General features: G+C 39.3%; 1 protein-coding gene across 2 annotated transcripts in view; it reads left to right on the top strand.

Moving 5' to 3' along the window:
- Positions 1 to 22046, top strand: part of igf2bp2a (insulin-like growth factor 2 mRNA binding protein 2a) — a 48229-nt gene extending 26183 nt beyond the window's left edge. The window contains exons 3-16 of one of the 2 annotated variants that reach the window (XM_068329687.1): positions 2276 to 2324; positions 3846 to 3897; positions 6299 to 6362; positions 7380 to 7670; positions 8047 to 8181; positions 10548 to 10670; positions 11885 to 12020; positions 13661 to 13798; positions 14329 to 14397; positions 15067 to 15189; positions 15787 to 15861; positions 16023 to 16154; positions 16435 to 16548; positions 17370 to 22046. In XM_068329687.1, coding sequence (XP_068185788.1) covers positions 2276 to 2324; positions 3846 to 3897; positions 6299 to 6362; positions 7380 to 7670; positions 8047 to 8181; positions 10548 to 10670; positions 11885 to 12020; positions 13661 to 13798; positions 14329 to 14397; positions 15067 to 15189; positions 15787 to 15861; positions 16023 to 16154; positions 16435 to 16548; positions 17370 to 17468 — 1600 coding nt within the window. In that variant the 3' untranslated portion in view covers positions 17469 to 22046. The remainder of the gene's footprint in view (positions 1 to 2275; positions 2325 to 3845; positions 3898 to 6298; positions 6363 to 7379; positions 7671 to 8046; positions 8182 to 10547; positions 10671 to 11884; positions 12021 to 13660; positions 13799 to 14328; positions 14398 to 15066; positions 15190 to 15786; positions 15862 to 16022; positions 16155 to 16434; positions 16549 to 17369) is intronic. The other variant, XM_068329689.1, reaches the window with a different exon arrangement.
- The last annotated feature ends 984 nt before the right edge of the window (positions 22047 to 23030 follow it).

Below are 23030 nucleotides of genomic sequence, written 5' to 3'. Positions count from 1 at the left end.
TAAATACTGTGAAATGTTTTGCAGCGGAGCAGTTGGTTGATGTTTACTAAGTTGAAAAAGGTTCAGTGTTTTTGTGGTACAGCCTAATCTTTATTGGTTTACCTTTGTTTGGACACCAGTTGCCAACAGGGATCTCTCATTGAGCCACAGTACTGGTAGAAAACTGGAAAACAGTACTGGTAGAAAGCTTTCAGCCACCATATGGAAGAACGCAGTGGGAATTGCAGGTTTTTGTTTTTGTTTTGCTGCAGTAGGGTAAACTTCACAGAAGATAAGCTTCATTTCCATTTAGTGAAATAACTAAATGGAAGAATAATTAAAATTGTATTTAAAAAAAATATATAAAAATTACATGTTATATATATGTATATATGTGTATATATATATGTGTATATATATATGTAAATATATATATACTGTATATATATACTGTGTTTGTGTGTGTGTGTGTGTGTGTGTGTGTGTGTGTGTGTGTGTGTGTGTGTGTGTGTGTATATATATATATATATATAATTTCAACATGAATGTAAATACTTTCTACTCATTCCAGTAGCACAAAGTTCAAACAGATGAGAGCAGAGACGGCCAGCCTGTGATCCTGTTGCGCTTTTTCTCTTGTTTTTTCTTGAACAGCACAAGCATAGACTCATTCATTCATCCATCCATCCATTCATTCATTCATTCATCTATCCATTCATCCATTCATTCATTCATATCAAGCTTCCATTCCTCTACGCTGAAAAGAAATGTCGCTTCCAAATGACATGGGAGAGAAAGTATCAACATCTTTCCTCTGTGTAGACTCCTGATCTTAAACCCATCTCTCATCATTTTTGTAATTCCTGAAGTGCTTAGCCATCTCTGTTTTTTCGATCACTGTGTAGCCAGACGCTCTCATGTTCTTGCTGCTGTAACAGCTTGTGATCGTCCCTGGCTTTCTGTGGCTGACCTCAAGCACTCTGGACAGTAGCTGGACATTTATGCATCTGAAGCCTCATTTACAACTGATACATAATGAACATATACATATTAGAAGAATAATGAAAACATAGGAATAAATCATGCTTATTAATCGTCTATATCATCTTTGTTCATCTTTATTATTAATAGCAAATAGAACTCACAAAGACACAAATAGTTCCTAGTTTGACGAGCAATAAAAAATAAAAAATAATCACTTACAAGAATGGGAACGTGAAACCAGAGAAGTTCAGTTCCAATGAATAAATACATGTAAATTGATGAATAAATAAATGTAAATGAATGAATATGCAAATGATAACAAAAATTCTTGTTTGATGCTTGTTGATGTAGAGCTGCTGTATCTCTGACCATCTGCATGTAAAGAATTTTTTTTATCTGTGGCATAGCTCAAAATCAATGCAAACATTTTGGATGAATGCATCAACCGTATGCTGAGGTAGTGGTCTTTACATTTAAACGTATTTTTTTAGTTTCTGTGTTTCCTTGGCTACCATGTAAAGAAAAAAAAAGAGGTTTATTTTCCTTTCAAACTGTCTATTCATTCTTTTCCCAGATTCTACATGAATGCCAACAAATCTAATAACAAGTGAATAGCTGAATGGTCAGTTGTAAACTATGCAGTATGTTCTTCCTTTACAAATGAAAACATTTTGTTTTTGTCATCACAACTTTGATGATTGTTTGTGACTGCTAAAGTAAAAAATCTGTTTTTCATGCAAATAAAAGATTTTGAAGGATACGCAATCTTTTTGTTCTAAACTTCTCACCAACATAGTTAAAACCAATTTGAACTGGTACCAATGCCACTTTAATCCAACCTGTGAACATCCATATCAGTCAGGTGTGAATATGACTGTATAAGACAATTTTATATATTACTTTGGGGACCAGCCACACTGAATCACACTGTTTTGTGTCACCCTCATCTCAAAGTGTCAGTAGTGAGAATCACACTTGGAGGAGGATATAACAGAGTCACAAGCTGATCTTTGCTGTGTATTCTGATGCACACGCCTATATTTCCTTGAGCAACTCTGTTACGGTCGGCTGATGTGTGTCCATTGATCTGTCACAGAAAGTCGGGATGATTCGACTGCCAAATTTCACACACTATGGCCCGGCCGCCGCCGACTCTGCACTCGTCATCGAAATGTTTGTGCTGCTCGGCTCTTGATAGGGCAAATGCATAAAGTTTCTGTAAACAACAGATGATGGCAAATCTTGAATGTGTGTGCGTGTATGTGGTTCAGGTTTGTTAAATCCACTCCATCTGTGTCTTTCATCTCTGCAGGAGTCGGAAGATCCAGATCCGGAACATCCCCCCTCATCTACAGTGGGAGGTCAGTTGATTGTCTGTCGCTGTGTGTTCTGTTGGTGTTAGTGTGAATGCCTGTGTGAGGCAGTAATGCCCAGTTGAAGCACTAGGTAGCACATAAACCAGTCTGTGTCTGTGAGTCACCAGCTTTTTACGGCATTTGTCTGTAGACTTATTATCTGTTTGCATGTGTCCATGTCTCTATGCTTATATCAGAGTGAGTGTTTCTTACTGTGGAGATGACGCACAGTGTGTCAACATCTGTAACTTTGCAGGGGTTCCGACTTGTTTTTCTCGGTGGGAGTGTTTCTGGGGTCGTGCATCTCGGGTCCTCCACTGCAGGCTTAGCAAGACATGTCTATGACTATTTAATATACATCAATGTTAATGGAGAAATCCCTTTATGTTTGATTGATGGATAGAAAATGTTGCCACTCCGTTAACTCTTCAGTGCAATTTGTAAAATAAAGTTAAACCAGTTTGCTATGGGCGAAAGGCGGGGTATCTTGCGGATAAGACGCCAGCTTATTGTAGGGCAACATGAAGACAAACACACACTCATGCACACACTTACACCTATGGTCAATTTGATGTAGACCACCTAAGCTGCATGTTTTTGAATATGGGAGGAAGCTGGAGATCCTGGAGAGAACCCACGCAGACACGGGGAGAACATACAAACTACACACAGAAAGGATTCAAACCCAGAACCTGATACATGATACAGTCACATTGCTAATAAATCAAACACAGAAAATACTGATTTATATGTACAGGTATTGTCCTTATCTGTCATTTTGGAAATTACAGCAAATATTTTTAAAACTTTATTTTTACAGATGATACCTTTTGAAAAAGCATGGACTGAGATTGGTTCACAGCAGCTATTCCTAACATTTGTGTGTAAACCTCTGAATGTCTATTGGCTTATTTCAAGCAGATGTACTGTGTCAGGTTTTAATCACTAACGTAAAGTAGAAAGCACCTCTGCTGGGGGCTGCTGTCACCAAAACCTGAACAATTACAATGACTGAGTATTTTCTGCGATATAAGATATCTTTTTTTGTTAAGTTCAAGAAAGTGATTTTGATTGTGTGCTTGTATTTATCCATCTTAAAATTTTTAGCCACTCCAACCCTAAAGAAAATTTCAAGTTAAACTTTTTCACTTTTTTAGCTGGCTTTTGACAAGCAAACATGCACGCTCAGTCTCGTCCAACTCCTGTTGGTAAAGGTAACCATGTCTTACCCCGTGAGATCTAAGTTTGTGTAAATCAGTTTCTAAGAAACATCCAATCACAAGCAATCACCAAATATAAACAAATATAAACATACAAATGGATTTTTAAAGCAGCTCTGCAGTTTTGGTTTCGCTTTTACTAGTTTGCCACTTCCCGTCCTTATGTGAAAAACCACATAAGCACACGGAGCACCAGACATGTGTGTATGTGCATGTGTGTATGTGTGTGTTTGTCGATCCAAATGTGTGTTTTTGCACAATTGGCCATAGATTGTTTCTTTAACTCACACTCTCATATCTCCCTTAGGTTTTGGATGGCCTTCTAGCTCAGTATGGTACTGTAGAAAATGTGGAACAAGGTAAAGACCCCTTCTCCTCTCCCTTGTCTACTACACATCCCATCATCTTCTGGCTTCAGCTATTCAAAGCATTTGTGTCTCCTTAGCAATACACACACAGCGACCTCCCAGGGAGTCAGGTCTCCCTGTGTGACTAGACTTTCCTCACTTCATATATACACGTAACCCATATCTGCATATAAATGAGTCTTTATTATCTGGTCTTGTCTGCATGGGTGCTTGTGTGTCTTATAAGTTTGACCCTGGGAGAAATGACTTTAAATTATATGTAGCCTCTATAATAAGCAGTGTTCCCAGGTTCCCTTGGCCTATTTTAATACCTTGGCATATGGATTAAAGTGAGCAAACATGGCAGACATCCAGTAGTAATGTCTCCCTGTGTGCACGTGTTTGAATATGTGCATCTGTTTTTGGGAAATGCGTTGTGGTAATGGGGAAGACACTGCAGGCGCCTGCGGTGAGGCTTCTGTACTGTATGTGCAGATTAGCCAGCCTTAGTCATCTCTTGGACTTTTAGCTGTCTACAAGAACACACTCTGTCTGTGTATCTACACCAAGACAAAGTACCACCCACTGCAGCCATGACAGGTGCTAAAAGAGAGACTAGCAAAGACATGACTCCATTCTTCACATTTCCATTGCTGATGTAAAACAACCTGTCATCAAAAAGCAACCAATTCTTCATCTGCACCTCACATGATAGCAGCATTTTCTTCTTCTGTCTTCCTCTGAAGCACATTATCAGGTAAAGGAGTGTTTTTTCAGCCTCACACTCCAACAGCGGTGGCGTCTCTGTTGACTCAACATTGTGGCATTTTTGCTCTTAAACAAACCCAGATCCATATTTAATCAAGTAGAGATACTTCTGTGTCCTCTGATGGGAGCATCTGATACCAGAAGGCATTTCATCAATAAGACATGCCGTGTGTATTTTTTTTTCAAAATTTTACTCTGTCTCTCTCCATCTGAAAATAACTTCCTCCACGAGATGAGAAAGTATTTATGTAATTTTACATAAAGTGAAAGATGAATGTGCTTTATTGATTTAACAGTAACATGACACTGGCATTTTCAAGCTTAGATTATACACAAAACAAGCTCTTTTAAATGATATTCTTTTCTTCTTTAACTTTGTTTATTCATCTTGAAAATATATTTGAATTTCCTGCACTAAAAGCCAAAACCCTAAAGACTGTTTCAGGGTTTTCTCACAAGATAGCAAAAAGCAGAAAAGGCTCACCACTAACAAACTGAAAGTCAAGAGAAATGTATTCAAATAAAAAAACAGTACTGTTAGGATAAAGACTTTTTTTTTTAAATAATCATTCACCTACATTTACATTTAAGTAAAAAAAATTGCTAAGAGGACAAGAACAAATGTAATTTGTTGCCTCTGTTTCATCAGCTTTGCTTCAACAATCACTAAAAGGCATGCTATTCAGGATTTGGCAGGTGTCGATTTAGACTTAGTCTTTATTGTCCCCTGAGGGAAATTCTTTTCCACAGCACAATACTTGTTCATCTTGAGATCAGCAACACACAATGGCAGCGCAACAAAACAATGCTGACACAAAGCGACAGACAGCAGAACACAATCTGGCCTGTTTATCAAGGCCTGATGTTTAAGGTGCATAAAACCGCAAGAATCTGACTTTTCAGGTGACTGTTGAATTTAAGACGAACTACCTGTCTTTCTACAGACTTTACAACAGAATATCTAAAACAACAAAATCAGATCCTGATAGTAAAAAAAATATAAAAACTGATTTTAGGCAGAGGACAGGGTCTGCAGACTCTCACTTACACACACTCTAAACAATTGAGTGATTATTTTTGTTCATGGGGGTTTTTTTTCTCAGGAAATCCCTTCCCTGTATTCCTATCAGTCATATTTTACTACAGTTAACTAATTAATTAACCATCTCACCCTAACCCCTTCCATATGCTGTCAATAACCCCTTACCTCAGTTTGTGATCACAGCAGGGCTCAAACCAACAACTCCAAGTTACTGATTCACCCTGCATTGCTAGTTTCCCAAAGATGTGTTTTTGGTGTACGCTGCACCTTTTCGCAGATTAATTGCTTTGCTTAGACTTTCAAATTCACCTTAAATTTGGTACTGTGTAAATTCTATTAAGGTTGTAAGTTAAGTAGCTCCTATCTGGAGGGAAGCCATGGCTGTAATGTGATCACGCAGACGGGTGGCTGTGTGAGTTACCACAGGAACCTGGAAGTGTGCCTGAATCACCTGTTGGAGTCACAAAGCGCTGCTGCCTGTCTTTGCATATACAGTATATATATATATATATATATATATATATATATATATATATATATCCCACACCTTATTTTGTTATTTCTCATACTTTTTCTATTTTTTCTCTCTGTCCTGTTTCACAGTGAACACTGATACAGAAACAGCAGTGGTGAATGTTACATACGCAACCAAGGAAGAAGCTAAAGAGTAAGCAGCACAAACAAGGATACAACCAAGCACTAAGACCACAGATACATTTTCTTTTTACCTGCGCCCACAGACAGATGAGGAAACAGCAGCAGTTTGGGCAGCGCTGCTTACGTCTCTGTCTGTGGATGATAAACGTATATTTTTCACAAGTTCAGAGCAGGTTCATATTATTGTCAAAACCAGAGTATCCTCCTTTGTGAACTTTGTGCCACAGGGTTGACAGAACTTATTAATGAATGCATCTGTATGAAGCTAGCTCATGTGGCTGTCATGCATGTCAAGGCCAATCTGGTTGCCAGTAAATTTAAAAAAGAATTTCCCCAAGAGGGATAAATAAAGTATAGATTATTATTATTATTATTATTATTATTATTATTATTATTATTATTATTATTAGTAGTAGTAGTAGTAGTAGTAGTAGTAGTAGTAGTAGTAGTAGTAGTAGTAGTAGTAGTAGTAGTAGTATTAGTATTAGTATTAGTATTTGCAGGCCCTGAACAGTAAGGCAGTCAGAGATGACTGTCAAGAAAACAATGTTTTCCAAAGAAAGGAAAAAGCTATACCATACAAAGGCTACCCTTCACAGAACGATAAAGAAATAACAGTTTCCCTCAACGCACACGAGGGAACACACATTTTTATTCAGGTGCAAACTCAGTTTTAATAATCCTGCTAATTTTCTTTTATAATAGATATTGTCGTTCATTTAGAGTGTGACGCTGTTACTTCATGTGTCGCGCTAATCAGGCGTTACCATGAATGTTTGTGTGATTAAATTCGTTTCAAAGAGGTGTTCCTTTCTTATGAGATGCACAATCGATGCGTGGAAGCAATGCAGTATACGAAATGCAGCGTCATATGCATATAATAAAATGAGTAAATGTGTTTTGCAAAAGGTAAATCAATAATTAACTTGTGATGTTATAATTTCCTTTGTTGACAGCTGTAATAACTCATATTGGCAGGAGGATACATTAAGTATTATTCTTGCTTTACACCTGATTTTTCTCCTAGAGCCACTGAGAAGTTAACAGGACACCAGTTTGACGACTACTCTTTCAAGGTGTCATATATTGTGGACATGGATACGGCTCCACCTGACCAGGCTCCCCGTGCGCGGCGTGGAGGTCGGTCATCTCGGGACCAGGGCATCTGTCAGCCTGGGCCCTCGGGGGACTTTGGCACTTCACGCTCAAAACAATACGACTTTCCCCTGCGCATTCTCGTGCCTACTCAGTTTGTGGGAGCCATCATCGGCAAGGAGGGCCTCACTATCAAAAATGTCACTAAACAGACACAGTCTAAGTGAGTCACTCGCCTGTTTCCTCTTTTACTCAAGGAGTTATTAACCCTCAAAAAGCTTTACTGTTATTTTGTTAGAACTTTAAATAGTCAGTGTTATTATTTATGTATCATGGTTTGCATGTCAAGAATGAGATAAGCTGAAAGATGTTGCATAGAAATAGCTGTGCATTTGAAAATGAGTTGCTCAAATTTGTGATAGTTGTTGCGAAAAGTCACAGTTCAGTTTTTTAATCCTCTTTTCGGTGCCTTCATTTCTTGATTTGTAAGTCGCAATATGACAAACCTTATTATTAATTAATAGGCAGTGGACATAGATTTTTATTTTTGCCTCTCTCGTTTGGCTGTGTGTCTCGATGTCACGTCCTCCATCTCTCAGAGTGGACATTCATCGCAAGGAAAATGCAGGTGCAGCAGAAAAGCCCATCACCATCCACTCAACCCCGGAGGGCTGCTCCTCAGCCTGCCGCATGATCCAGGACATCATGCAGAAGGAGGCCAACGAGACCAAGATGTGAGTTTGCACATCACACATTCATTAATGTAGTTGTAAACTCACTCAGTGGTTCTCCTGCAGGTATATGCTCCCATAAGGAGATTAGCCATAATGTGTCCAGGGCTATAATCTTATCCTTTAACCTGCTGCACACCTTTTAATCTCACAGTGCAGGTATTGAGACCACTGACCACTAACACAACTGCGAAGGTGTACCAGACGCGCACAGGGCAACACGTGATTGCAGCTTAACATTTAAGAAATGAGGCTAATGTATCTAATTAGGCTTGACAGTTTTCACAGGCCAACACACCTTTTGAAGTCTTTTAGCGTCTATCAGATCTGACATCGACATCAAGTTATAACACCTTATACCGTGGGAGTTTTTATTTGTTTGTAAGTGTCTTGTTGTACAAGGGGGCAGAAGCCCTCAGCATGGCTCCTGGCATTGTGCAAACATATTTATGGTTATTAATGGGGATTTAAGATAATTTAATTCTCAATTCATATAAAGTCACACTGTCAAGATCTATGATTATTAAAGCTTGGGGGTGAGATTTTTTAGACGTGTGAAATCTTGTGCGCCAACATTTTTTTCTGTTGCTAATAAGTGTTACTGCAATAACATCACTTATTGCTTTTTACCAATCTCCTGTCATCCAAAGGAAAACCACATCATTGTAAAGACTGCAAAAAGTGGTTGAGCATAGGGAACTACAAGTAGCGAGCCTGATATCTCCTTTTCACTAATCTGTACATAAAACAAATACAGTATATAAAACTAATAGTTCATTTGCATGTTAATGAGGTTTACATATGCCCGTTGGATTTTCGTACTATTGGATTGAATCAGTGTTTATGCTAAGCTGTAATAATTTGCTTGGTTGTAGCTTCACATTTACTGTACAACTGAAAAAGTAATGTCAAGCTTCAATGCTTGCTAAAGAAAGCACATTTAACTGAACATGTAACACTTTATTAAAATTTGCAACTGCAAAAAAACAAATATTTAAAAAAAACTTCTTACACCAGTCTTGTGAAATTATTATTTAAAAAAAAGCATAATCTTATGAAGGCAGTATCTCCAAATGCAAACAGCATTATCCTCTATATTAAAGTACATGTATTATTTCTTTGAAAGGATCTCAAGGTGATGGAGTGATTTTGTGTTATCTTTTCTGTGTTTCTGTGCAGCTCGAATGTAATAAAAAGAAATCAGGCTCGGCTGATCAACCTCAAGTATCAAATCATACATCAAAAATCAACTTAATCTTTGCTGTGTCAATCCGTCATGAATAGCCAGGGAGTTTTATTGTTTGTTAGCATTTTGGTTTTAGTTCCAACGAGTTTTAATTATGTTATTTAAGGTCGTTTAACTCTGCATTACTTCCACAATCAAGTGTTCTGGCCTTCGTTATAATTGAGCCATTTTTTGTAAAACCGCCTCTTAAGTCATCATAATGTGTATAGTAATAAAGAAAATGGAACTGTGCTCCCGCTTCATCCAAATTACGCAGCTTGTACAATCCGTTCTACTCCTGAATGTTTTTTAAACTGTCGACCTCAGCAGTATGAGAAAGAATACCAGATCTGAAGCTGGCTGTAACATTGAGGATCTTTGGCCTCTGCAAACAGTAGATACAGCAAAACAAAAATCAGAAAGTAATCATTTGCAAAAAAACCGTTGTGTTCAACCCATGTAGGTAAATCCTTTTTACAAACATGTTGCAGTGACCATTGAATCATCCCTGGTTCAAGGTTTAAGAGAAGCCGCATTCATTCTAATGCAGGTTTTTGCTCTGGTATCTTTGAGTCTTCAACAACATTCCTTCTCTGTTGTTAATAAGTGAGTTAGAATATTTGTTTCAGGGCCAAATGTTTGTCTTATTTGCATGTTTCTTAGCGTTCCTGTGAACTGACTCTGTGGAGTAATTAAATATTTTAGCATTTCATTAAAGTCGATTCACTTTGAAATACACCAAATGATGACTTTTAATATGCTAATTATAATTAGAGTCAAAAATAACTAATAACTTTAAAATTATTTTTGACCATAAATATATGACTAATTGAAATAAAGAATTGAAAATTGAAATTGATGAAGTTTTTTAAAAATGTATTTTGTTGTTGAAAACTACAAACAACAATTTAATAATAAAAAGAAATTAGTTTCAAACCGCTGCTATTACAGATGTATTGGTGAGGTTTTGGCAGCAGTACCTTATCTTTTTGCTGTCAACCCTGTTGCCTTTTAGCAGAAACTTATAAGAGCAGGATGAATTTTTCCTGCTCTCATAAGCAACTCATAAACAACTTTTGAGACAAATTCGTTTTCTTGTGAAAAATCTTATTTATCTCTTTTATCTCTTAATCTGTTTGTGAAGGACGGATGACATCACTCTGAAAATCCTCGCCCACAACAGCCTGGTGGGCAGGCTGATTGGAAAGGAAGGCCGCAACCTGAAGAAGATTGAGGAGGAGACAGGGACCAGGATTACCATCTCCCCGTAGGTCCTCCCTCCTGCCTTCCTCTGTCAAAGCATTCATTTATTAATTTTCTAAACCCGCTTCTTCCACTGTCGCGGGGAGCTGGAGCCTATCCCAGCTGACTGGGAGCGTGAGGCAAGGTACACTTTGGGCGTGATGCCAGTGCACAGCGGAGCCACATGTAGACAGACAAACACACACACACAAATAACAGACTGAAACCTGTGATGTCACAACTTTCTGTACCTTTGCTCCCCAGCCTACTCTCAAACATGCCATTGCAATCAAATTATTTGGAAATTAATGTAAAGATATGATTACAGCTCCTGCTCTTCAGAACGTGGTATTTGAAAAATGGCAATTACACCCCATTTAACCAGTCATGACTACCAACCTTTGCTCATTTAGGATGAATAAATTCCTCCAGCTATTTGAGCTCTGAGGATGCAATGATGTTTAAGAAAGAGACAGAAGGGAGGAGGAAGGTGAAGAGGATTGAAGAGCCAATTCAATAGTGCTTTGATGAAATTCTTTGAAAGTGTCCTGTGTGCCTACAGGTACTAATGAGTCACAAGGTTGCAAACAGTTGCAAGGCTTCCATGCTGCCTGCTCTACGGAGCCATTTCTTATCATTTTTGCATAACAATGCATGTCTTTTTTGGAATGAATAAATGTATCATTCATATCACCAGATCTATGCAAGTCATGGTCATAATTTCAGAAAGCTTGAATTTGACCATTGCCCAAATTGATTCTACTAATACTTATTTAGCAACAATAATAATAATTTCAATTTCAATAATGATATGCCATGATGGATGAATGCTGTACATCTTTATTCGTGTCACCATGCTGACATTGAGAGACTCTTTAAAAGAGATGGATCAACCTTCAATAATGTCATGACTTTCAACATCCCAGTTATTAATAATGGCTGATAAAGCAGAATTTTTCATAATGCTTTCATATTTTTGACTAAATTGTGTTGGAAGTCTTGCAAAACATGTCTCAGGTCACCTGTAGTGTTCTGTACCGAAGCTCTTCACATGCAAAACTGAAATGCTTAGTAGCTAGGGAAGAGCTTTCATTGACACTTTAGCAACATGAGTGCAAAGAAACAAAATGCAGTTATGAGCAAATCACCTCAAATGATAGGAGCAGATTATGACTGCTGTTCTGTCTGTCTGTAGTTGTGTGTACAAATATTTTTGTATGTGTCATTCTTCTCTTGCAGGTTACAAAACTTAACCATCTGCAACCCTGAGAGGACTGTCACAATTAAAGGCGACATGGACGCACGCTGCAAAGCTGAGGCAGAGGTCACGAAGAAACTGAGGGAAGCCTACGAGAATGACATTGCTGCTAGAGACGTAAGACGAGCTGAAAGGCGACCATCTGCAGGCCTCTTGTCAGTCTGACTGAGTCAGGTTGACTCACTCAGACTGACAGGTGAAAAACGGAGAGCGGAGACGACATGGCAGTAGGATAACATTGCTTCACCGTTCAGTTCATGTTACCGACAGCATTAGTAATATGTGTGTTGGCTGCTCGGTAAACGGATAAGAGTAAACGATCACAGAACAGCTCATCAGCGAGTCGCTTGTTCGAGCATCTTGTGTCTGCGTATGTCTTTGTGTGCGCTCGCCTGTTCCTCCCAGCCTCTGACTCACGCTGCCTTCCCTGCTGTGTGACTCTGTGTTCGCACTGTAACAGACTGCGTTTCCCAGCATCCAGTTGATATCTGTAGGCTGCTATCTCCCTCTCTCTATATATCCCTCTCTCACCCATCTCCTCTTTCACACTGCCCTGATGACATCACCAGTGCTGCAGCGCATTGAGGTCAACCTCAGGGAAGAGAGGTAGCGATGATATCACGCTCCGCTCCCTCCCCCGTTGCTTTGCAGTGATGCAGAGATGGATGCAGATAAAGTGATGGCGTTCATTGTGATGATGTTGATAATGATGAGCAGCAGACACTGGTGGACAGATTGAACACCAGTATCACCTTCTCTGCTTTTTCCACTTGAGCTGCCAGTACTGGGCTCAGAAACCGTCATCATATAGCATCAAGCAGCGTGCAGGTAAATTGTGCCGGCTTGTGAGAGCAGTTCTGGCACCTGCCGGGTGTTGACTCTAGAACTATGGGTGAGGGCCATCTAGCGAGACATGGTGGATATTACACAAAGCTCTCTGGGAACATCGAAATGAAAGGAGACTGTGAGTCTACTCACAGCTGTGACACCCGACAGGCTGACTTGACTTCGAGGCAGAAATGTTCTGTCGGGCAGTTACACCAGAAAACTGTGACAACCACTCACCGCTAGAAACAAATCAGCTGCTCATGCTGCTGGAAAAACACTTTGTAGCGTCATGGTGATGTCTTTCCCAGAGAGTCCAGTGGGGTTTAAACAATATATTTAACTAATTCAGTAGGGGAATTCTTTCAACCAATGATGGAACACATCCAAACTCCACATCAGTGGAATTACACAACATTTAAAGTAACGCTTGTTTGTCTAGCTTGAGTTAGTTAGCAGGAAATACTACTGCTACATCTTCAAACTGCTTTTTTTTCCTAGAGTACAGCAAAAACCCGAATTCTTTAAATTTGCTATAAGAAACAAAGAAATCACACACTGAGAACCTGCCAGTAGAAACACTGGTTATTCCTGCGTGGCATTTAATTGTTTAAAAACTTACTTGATTAAAGTTGGTCACTAAATACTTAAGTAGATGTCACAACATTATGTAATGGACATTTTTCTCCCTTAAGGTGAAAATTAAAACAGTATAGATAAAGGTTATTTACATTTGTTTAACTTTCTTCTCCATTCTCCGCTCCTTTGTTGAACATCCTCTCTTCCTGAGACATAAAGTCCGCTTAAAGTGCTTAGACATTTCTTTAATAAAACACATATTTTCAGAGAAAAATTTTCATTCCAAAAAATGGACCTTGATTGAATCTTAAGCTAGGTCTTAGACTAAAATCTGCCTGTCTTCCCCTGCACAGCAACAGGCTAACCTGATCCCAGGCTTGAACCTGAACGCTCTGGGCATCTTCTCCTCTAATCTGCCTATGCTGCCCCCTGCTGCCGGAGCACGCGGTGCTGTATGCCCTGTGGTGTCATCAGGATACAGCCCATTCTTAGTGAGTACACTCACAGACTACCTCAGCGCACAACCATCGAAGGTGGGGGGAGAAAAAAGTGGAAAAGTTCTTCTTTGGGATTTATTTTTCCCCTGCTAGCTTTACACACCCAGCACAGCAATGCAGAGCAGGGATTAGTTTTGACCTGATAAAGCAGATTTGGTAAACCGACTTCCCCCTGAAGTGCTTTTTGACAAAACATCGCCGTGTTGACTCAAGTCTTCCTGCATGATGTTGTACACAGTTTGAAGTGAGCAGAATTCCCCCATCTTCTCCAGAGATGAGTCAGTTCGTCTATAAAACACAATCTCCACTCATTGCCTGACGAGGTCGTGCCAGAATGGTGTGAGGCAGTGTGTGAGAATGTTATTTGCGTGCTTCGTAGTCAAGAAAGCTCGCCTGTGATTCACTGTGATTCACTGTGAGCCCTGGAGTTGTGCTTCAGAAAAGCTTCAGTTGTGTACGTGCATGCGTGCGTCTGTGTGCGTTTCTGTGCCATCTGATCGATTTGCTCGTCGCTTCACTTTCAGAGTCACTCTTCACATCTCAGTGGCCTCTACGGGGTTCCTCCAGCAAGTGCCATCACCCACCAGCATTCAGTATGTGCTCCTTAAATCTGCACCAGTCACTGTTGCCCTAGTGATTAAAGTCTCAAAAATTAATTAATTGCTGGTGTAATAACTGAGTATTTTTAAAGATATTTTAAACAAGTTGGTACTTATGAGGGTGAGAAAACGCATTTATTGTTTTCTACATTATGTGTGCTGAGAAAAGTATCTTTCCAAGAGACATATGGTTTAGATGAGAATTCCTGCTATGGTTCAAAGAAGGAAATGAAAGACAGAAATGTAAAACTAATGGAGTGGGAGCAGTAATCAGACCATTACCTCTTAGCCAGATTCAGTGGTGAACAGTGAATTTGGGATTCCTGTGTACCATCACACAGTGACCAGAACGCCACAAACATGTCTGGAAGGGGACAATTTGGTCCAGATTTGTCATGTGGGCTGTAAATATTCACTTTATAAAAATCAATTGCATGAGTATTTCCATGGTGAGAAAACTGAAATCATGCAGGAGAACCACTTACCTTGATAGGAATTATTTGTATTGTTCAGAGCCAGACAGCACAAGAAGAGATCTTCTGTTACTCCTCAAATACCTTAAAAATCTATTCAAAGCAGTATTCTATGTTCTTTTCATCTGCCACCATTCATCATAGGTTTAACAAAATCTTTTTTTTTCCTGTGTGATCTGTGTTCTCTCAGCAACAAGCTCAAGAGCAGGAGGTCGTCTACCTCTTTATTCCAACTCAGGCAGTCGGGGCCTTGATCGGCAAGAAGGGCCAGCACATCAAACAACTAGCCCACTTCGCTGGAGCTTCCATCAAGGTGGGTTTGTCTGTGTCAGTGGTGCTGACTCGTTAAAAACGGAGGGAGGTGGAGTTTAAACATATCCGGTCAATCTGTGGAGTTTAGTTTATTCATTTCCATATTCCCTCAAAAAACAAAAACATTTTCACACTTGCATCAGAGGAGCCCCGAAGGTGTCCATCTTATAACTGGTATTCTTCTTTTTTCCTTTTCCTTTTTTTTTTTACAAACATTTCAAAAAATATTTTGGCACATTTTAACTTAGTCTTCACATTTAATTTTTTTTTTTTTTTTTTACAAGGAGGGCATCTGTGTCTTGTTTAAATCGATCAAGTTGGCATCAGTTTGTTAGTCAGTGCTGAGTCATCAGCGCATCATCGACCGCTGAGGATGTTGGACAAACAACAAAAAAGAAATAACCAATGAGAAAAGTATTTTAGAAAGCCCCTCAAACTCTGGCTTGAGAGGACAAACAGCTGGTCTCATAACGCAATCGAAATTGTTTCATTTACATTTAGAAATTTCATTCCTTAGATGAAGAAGAGCAACATCATCATCACTTGGCCATTTTGTGTCCTTACTTGTGCGTCTCATCTGTCTTAATGTGTGTGTCAGATCGCCCCAGCTGAGGCCCCAGATGTTACTGAGAGGATGGTTATCATTACTGGAACCCCAGAGGCTCAGTTTAAGGTAAAAGAAAACAACAAATGTATTTATACCATGCTGAGGATAAGATTGCTTTTTAGAATCTATCGATATACTTACTTGAATCATTAATATTGTGTTTTTGCATGCAACAGTAAACAGTGGTGTTTTTTACAGTTTTGTCCTCATTCCATCCTCTGCTCCAGGCACAAGGTCGGATATATGGGAAGCTAAAAGAGGAGAACTTCTATACGGCGAAGGAGGAGGTCAAGCTGGAGACGCACATCAAGGTTCCCTCAACCGCAGCAGGCAGGGTCATCGGTAAAGGTGGCAAGACGGTGAGTTGACGTTTGACTTCAACTATGGTAAAGAAATAAATGGATGGAATTCTGTGAGTCATACAGAACTACAACTTAAATTTCATTGAAATTTAAGCCACTATTTATATAAGAACAGTTTTAAACCACGAGTGAAGTACCCCACAGCAGTGATTCCTGTGGCTCCAGCACAAGCATCAAAGAGTATCTTAGTCGACCATAATTTGATGCTGTGTTTTGTACGTGAGAATGGAGATGAAACTCAAACCCAGGCAATGATATCTGCAACATTTCTTTCCAGGTAAACGAGCTGCAAAACCTAACCAGTGCTGAAGTTATTGTACCGCGGGACCAAACTCCAGACGAGAACGACGAGGTCTTTGTGAAAATCAGTGGGCACTTCTTTGCTAGCCAGGTAAGCAAAAAAAAAAAGTTTACCCATGTAAATAAAATATGGGTTAAAAAGGGAGAAACAAAATAACAATGCAAAACACTTGTGTTTTGAATTTTCTGAGCTTTTCCTTTAATATACACATGAAGGCATTTCAGTTTTTACATAACTTGGTGTTTTGCCTCATGAAGCTGTCATTTTGTTACCAAATTATCAAGCAACACACAGATTCAGTTTCAGCACAGTCTCAGCTAATTATGTTAATAAACACAGACACTATTAAAGGGGATGCTAAACTGTAAAACAAAAGAAACAACAAAATGTGATTTCACTTTCTTTTTTTCTTTCTTTTTTAAAAACACCAACCAACTTATTGAAAGAAAATGTCAACACAGACAAACGCACACATTCTCTCCTAACATCCTGATATAAGTATGTATATGATGGTAGTTCCAGTCCGCAGTAACATTCAGGTGTCCATGCCATGTATTCCAGCAGAGTTAGTGTTGCTTTGAACACTGTGTGTCCACAGTCTGTTTCACACCAAAGCGTCGAATCAGACACTCTGATTTGCTGTGATGTTATCCAGCCAATGGGGGTGCTCAATTCAGACATGTGACTCTAGACGTTCCCAGCAAACATGGTGATTGAGAATTTATAACCATTCGTTCTGTATTTTTAATATGACACTATTCACACATAGCCGCATGGATGATACTAACACATTTGAAGATACCAGATTTAGTGGAAAAAGTTATAGAAAAGAAAATATCAATGATTGTTACTGTCATGTGAGCGCCTTATGAGGTAACTGCTAACTCCTGCATGGAACATCTCTCCTACAGACTGCACAGAGGAGAATCCGGGAGATCATTCAGCAGGTCAAACAGCAGGAACAGAAGCACCAGCAGGGCGCTGCTGTGTCACCGCACCACTCCAAGTGATCAGAGGGGGGCGGCTCCAACAGGCACCAGCCAATGAATGTAGCCCTCCCAAATGGACAGAGACCTATCCAGACAATGGCCGAGGCCAAGGGGATATGCAGGGCAGACCAGCAGCACCGATCAAAACCAAAGATCTTCACTGGGGGGGAAACAAGTGCGAGCCAAAAGCTGAGGGCATTGTCTGCACTGCCAGCCCTGTGAGAGCAGTTAGAGCGGGAGAAATCGTACTCGTATAGTATAATAAAAAGACCAAAAAAATCTTAAAGAAAGTTGGGAACTGTTGTCCTCTAAGTTACTAAGGTAAAGTTGGAATAGTATGTTGCCCTGCATAATGTTATCTCTTACGTTGGATTAACATAGGCCTAACAAATGGTTATAGCAGCTGTATTAACACAAGCAAACGTGGCGTTGAGAGTGATTTTTGGAATTAAAGCGAGAGACAATGGACACCCTCTTTCACAAGAGCTTAAGATGATATTCAGATTGCAAGATTAAGTTTTTCTTAGCAGTATTAATACAGAGTAGAAACGTATATTGATGCACACTGTGAGTATGCACTGTTATTTTGATGTCAAAAAAACAGTACATCTCCGTGTCATGTTTCAATATTTTAGGTATCGGAGCGATTGATTGGGCTGTAACAGCCAGGGAAATCGGTTTTCCTTTGTTTCTTTGCATTATAGGCCACTGATATGAAAAAAGAACCCCTGTAAGTAGACAGAATGGATCAGTCTTTAACATGCCTGTGTGTGTGCCAACACAAAAGATAACTTCCCGCTTAAACACCCCTCAACACTCATATATTATGATGCTATGTTTTCTTGTCTGCTCATTTCGACTTCTCTTTCTCATCACTCTCTCTCATCTGACATCATGTTTTTTTTAATAGGATAAAAATATGTTGTTAAGAAACACCTTTCTGTAGCCTTTTGATAACAGTGAACTGACTGCCACTTTCGCTCAGCAGAGGTTAAATGCAACTGAGATTTTTTTTTTTTTTTTTTGCCAGTCAACTGGCATCACTCTCCCATGCTGTACATTAGACCTACATTCATGCTTGTTGTCCTGATTTTTAATGAAATCAGAAGGATGTCTCTAAAGGCATCCTTCCATGTGAGTCAAAGCTTACATCTTGCAAAAAAAAAAAGCCACAACAAAAAGTGCGCCTTTGCTCATCAACAGGTGACCAGTTAATTTGAATGTGCACCACCACACGCTCGACGTTACCAGGACGTCTTGAACGTTGACACAAAGTGTGAGCAGAGGGCCCAGACTGGGTTGAGTCGGACGGTGCAGTCACACGGTGTGTGGTATAGTAGGGAGGAAATGTCATGGGGTTAGAGGGTGGTTGGGGTAGTAATGGGGAGGCATTGTATGACTGTGGTATACACACAACTGCAAACATGACCACAGCCGCGTTTGGCTTTAACCCTCTCTTGTAAGGGAGCTTTCTAAAATGGTGTGACAGCTGTGAATGTACAATATGCAGCCTTTTTTGAAACATCACCCCTGACGTGTCCAGCAGGCCGGACCAGAGGCACCGACACAGGGGCTGTCACCCTCACTCGGCTTCATTTAACTTCTCTCTGTGTTTTTTCTATTGCTGAGCTGGCTTCCGCTCTCAGAGCTGGCTGGACACGCAGGCCCTGGTGCCCCCCCCCCCCCCCCCCGCCTTGCTGTGCTTTACTTTGGAGAGCATGGAAGCTTCTTGCCTTATTTTGTCACCCATCAGACATCACCTATCATCTTCATCTTCCAGATGCAAGGTTATTGCCAATACGCACAGCTTCCTCCACGCGTGTGTATATGTGTGTGTGCGTGTGTGTATATATATAAATATATATATAAAAAAGAGAGTAATATTTATGAATATATTTTTTCCTATTTTGTGATGAGAGCTATTGATAAGAAACAAAAAGAGAACAAAGTCCTTTTCTTTTTTTCCTCAGTGGGACACTGCCATATTGTTTTGAAGGGAAGTGTTTATTTTCTTGAAAACTAGACTATGAATAATAATATAAAGAAAAACCTGAAAAAACAGGAGAACAGTAAAGTGAACCACCGTGTTGACTTTGGATGTGAACAGTGCGCATGTCAGTATTGTGATCTACCTCAGGCTTCAGGGTACCTCAGTCCAATCTTTCATTTACCTTTTTTCCACATTTTGTATGCCTTGTTAACTGGTCATTTTGAGCGTGTTTAATTTTCTTTTATAATGAAAAAAGAGAATAAGAGAATAGAAAAGATCTTCAGTAATCTCTTATCTCTTCAGGTCCAGCCAGCTAGTGAAACTTTGTAAACAGTAGTCAGCTATGTTGGACTGTCTTTGCCTGGACGCCATACAACCTCTTAATGATACACGTTAAAGGAATTCCAAGTTGATTATTTTGCCAGAAAGGAATGAAGAGTAAGATCTAAGGGGTACATACCTGCCCGAAGTGGTTCTGAATGTGGACGTTGTGTACTGATTTCATCATCAAAGGAAGAAAAACAACACAAGTCATTAGATAGAAAGACAAACTAACCGACTGTACCTCCAGGTTTTCTTTTTTAAAAAGCAACAAAGTTTATTAGATTTTTTTAAGAACCCAATTCAATCTTACCAGCTCTGTTTGATAACAACATTCTCGAGGGTTGATTTTAAGAAAACACAAAGTTACAAAAATACACGGACATGGCTCTTGAAACGTGGTGCAACGCCCTATTTGTCTGTGTAGAATGTAGAACAACTCTAGTCTCTTCGTTGAAAATGTCACTGTGTACAACGAGATAGTTGTATATCTGTAAACATGTCAAGTAGAGCCACAGATACAGTACATGCATCGTTTTTATGTGTTTCTGTAACTCTTAGCAGTCTGCTCCTGCATTGTGAAAAATAGTGGGAAAAGTTTAGAGTGTCACAAATTCCCTCAAAACTGACCTCTAAGCGTCTTTCTTGCCCATCTACCAACAGAATTTTTGTGCTGTATAAGTCAGAATTACCTCTCAGAATCCAAGGCTGAGTTTACTTACTAAAACTGATTTAGGGCAAAAAAGAAAAAAATTGAATGAATGATTTAATGAATTGTAGTGTTTGTGTTTGGAATTCTTTTCATTGTTTTTTTAATTATCTCAAGGGCAGACTTTTGTCATCAGATGAGGTGAATAATTTTTTTTTTGCGTCCCAATGAACACAGACTAACAGTGCTAAAATAAAACATGAAAGGTCTATCAAACTCACACAATGCCTGAGGCTGCTTCAGCAAAGCCTCCTCACACCCGGTACAGTACCTCATGCTGATGACGACAGCTCACCAGACCCCATTAGAGAACCCTGACCTTACCCGCGTGAATGCAGCACGGTGTGTCTTCTGATGCACATGACTGTTGTTGCGGTCTTCTTTGCTAAGGTCGTTGTGGAGAAGACAGCACTGAAAAAAATGTAGTTTGTCACTCATGGTTTGACGGCCAAGAGTAGCTTTCGAGAGCGGTTTTGAAGTTGAGGCTCTTTTCTTGCGTTGCAGAGGACTTGTCAGACCTCGTGCTTTTGGCTCTTTATACAGTAAGTGAAGGTTTCCCTGCGGCTGGCTTGGTCTCACTGTGGTGTCGGCAGCAGAGCATCATGGTTGTTGAGACATCTCCAAACCAACCGCAGTCTGAGGCTGAAACTTGTGAATATGATAGTAACCTCTTTACTTTACTTTCAAGGACTGGTGTTTCTAGGTTTTGTCAGGTGTTGCTAGACATTAACATACATTTCTGGTATTAACATACCAGAAAACCACAAATACACACGTCACTAAGGGCGTAATGTGTCGTTAGTCATATCACATGGTGATTGGATAGTTTATGCTTTTTTTGTTTGTTTTCTGTTGATCTGGTTTAACACTGATATAATATTGTAGTCTGGAGCATTTGCTGGGATTCTTTGCTTTAATATTCATTCCTTTTAGATCACTACCAATGATGCTAGCTGTTAAATTGTGGTTTAAAATGTCCTAGTTAGGATTTTGAACAGATTTGGGAATCAGGATTGCAAATTGAATAAATCTGTGACATGCAAAGGAGGACGAAGGACAGCGTATTCAGGTCTGATTAAAGCTGGTAAAACTTGTTCTGCGTTTGTGACTGAACAGAATTGAGGGCATTCCAACAACCATCTACAAATTTATGAATTAGCTGAGGAAGGATTTGTAAAGTGGGTCAGATGTATGCAAAACCACAGCATTGTTTTTTGTCCTGTCTTGTTAAATGAGAAAACACAAAGCATTGCATGAGACTGTTGGAGGCAATCCAGCATGTGCTACACTTCATATGGCATTAGCCTTTTAGCATTGGTTTTACATGGATCCATTTCTTAACTGAATTTCACTATTTTGGAGATTCTTGTTCCAGTTGGTCACTACCTTTAAGTCCTACATTTCCCACGGGCCAAAAGGTCTAAAACACCTCAAGGTAATTCATGACTGTGTGTTAGACAGACATATGATCCATTTTTAGTACATCGAGTGGATCAGTGCCTTTCTGGTCACAGCCATGCTGTAGATTTGAGTTGTGAGTGAACTATATTGCTGAGCAACCTGGATCTGAGCAATAAAGAATATTTGAAAAAAAAAAAAACAAACCCTGCTGTTTTCATTATTTCAAATCAAATGTACTTTTTCTTCATGTGTGTTTTTAGTGTTTTGCGTGGTGATTGGCAAGTATTGCCATATAGAGTAAATGGACAGCCATATACACAGAGAAGAGGCTGTTGTGTGTGTGTCTGTGTTTTGCAGTATTTTGGAAGTAAGGGAACAAAAAAAAACTCATGCACGCCTGGAAGTCTGTTTAGTACATCCAAGTGTGCAACACAGGTCCACAATAAGACCAGGGATGAACAGTAGTAGCGCAAAGCACCAAGGTACATTTCCTAAGTATTGTAGGCTACTTACACAATTTAAAAACAAGGCAGTCAGACTGCAACATCCCGCGACTTACCCTGACCTACTTTCAGTGTAGGTCAGTAGGTCACACTAGAGAGGGCCAGTGTGAGTAAGACTATAGATCAAAGCACTAGCTTTGATCTATGGTCTTACTGTTAGGTATGTTGTAAATTCACTTTCCTTCATTCTTAAGTTCAGATTCAAACAATCACAAATTAAACAACTCTTAAATTGCACATTAATTCCGTTATTGTACATCTTTTGATATTAAATGTATTTTTTAAATTAGAGCTTGATAAAATTTAAAATGCAGCACTTCCTATATGTTACAATGTATGTCTACACTACACCACTAGTATACCTGTTAATTTAACCTGCTGATGTTAACGATAGTTATATATCTGTAAACATTTCCAGTAGAGCCACAGATACAGTATATGCATCGTTTTTATATGTTTCTGTAACTCTTTGCAGTCTGCTCCTGCATTGTGAAAAATAGTGGGAAAAGTTTAACACTACAGAATAATTCTTTAATGACAGTTTATGCTCATCCAGTTGGCTGACATTGTGAACCTGGTGAATGGCTATTATAACACAAAAAGTATATGTAGCTCTGGGTAATGCACCTTTTTTTAAAAAACTTTTTATAACAGTACAA

The sequence above is a fragment of the Antennarius striatus genome, chromosome 12 (genome assembly GCF_040054535.1).
Source record: "Antennarius striatus isolate MH-2024 chromosome 12, ASM4005453v1, whole genome shotgun sequence".
In the NCBI taxonomy this organism is placed as follows: domain Eukaryota; kingdom Metazoa; phylum Chordata; class Actinopteri; order Lophiiformes; family Antennariidae; genus Antennarius; species Antennarius striatus.
Note: the sequence above shows the minus strand (reverse complement) of the source record. Positions and strands in the feature narration are given on the sequence as shown.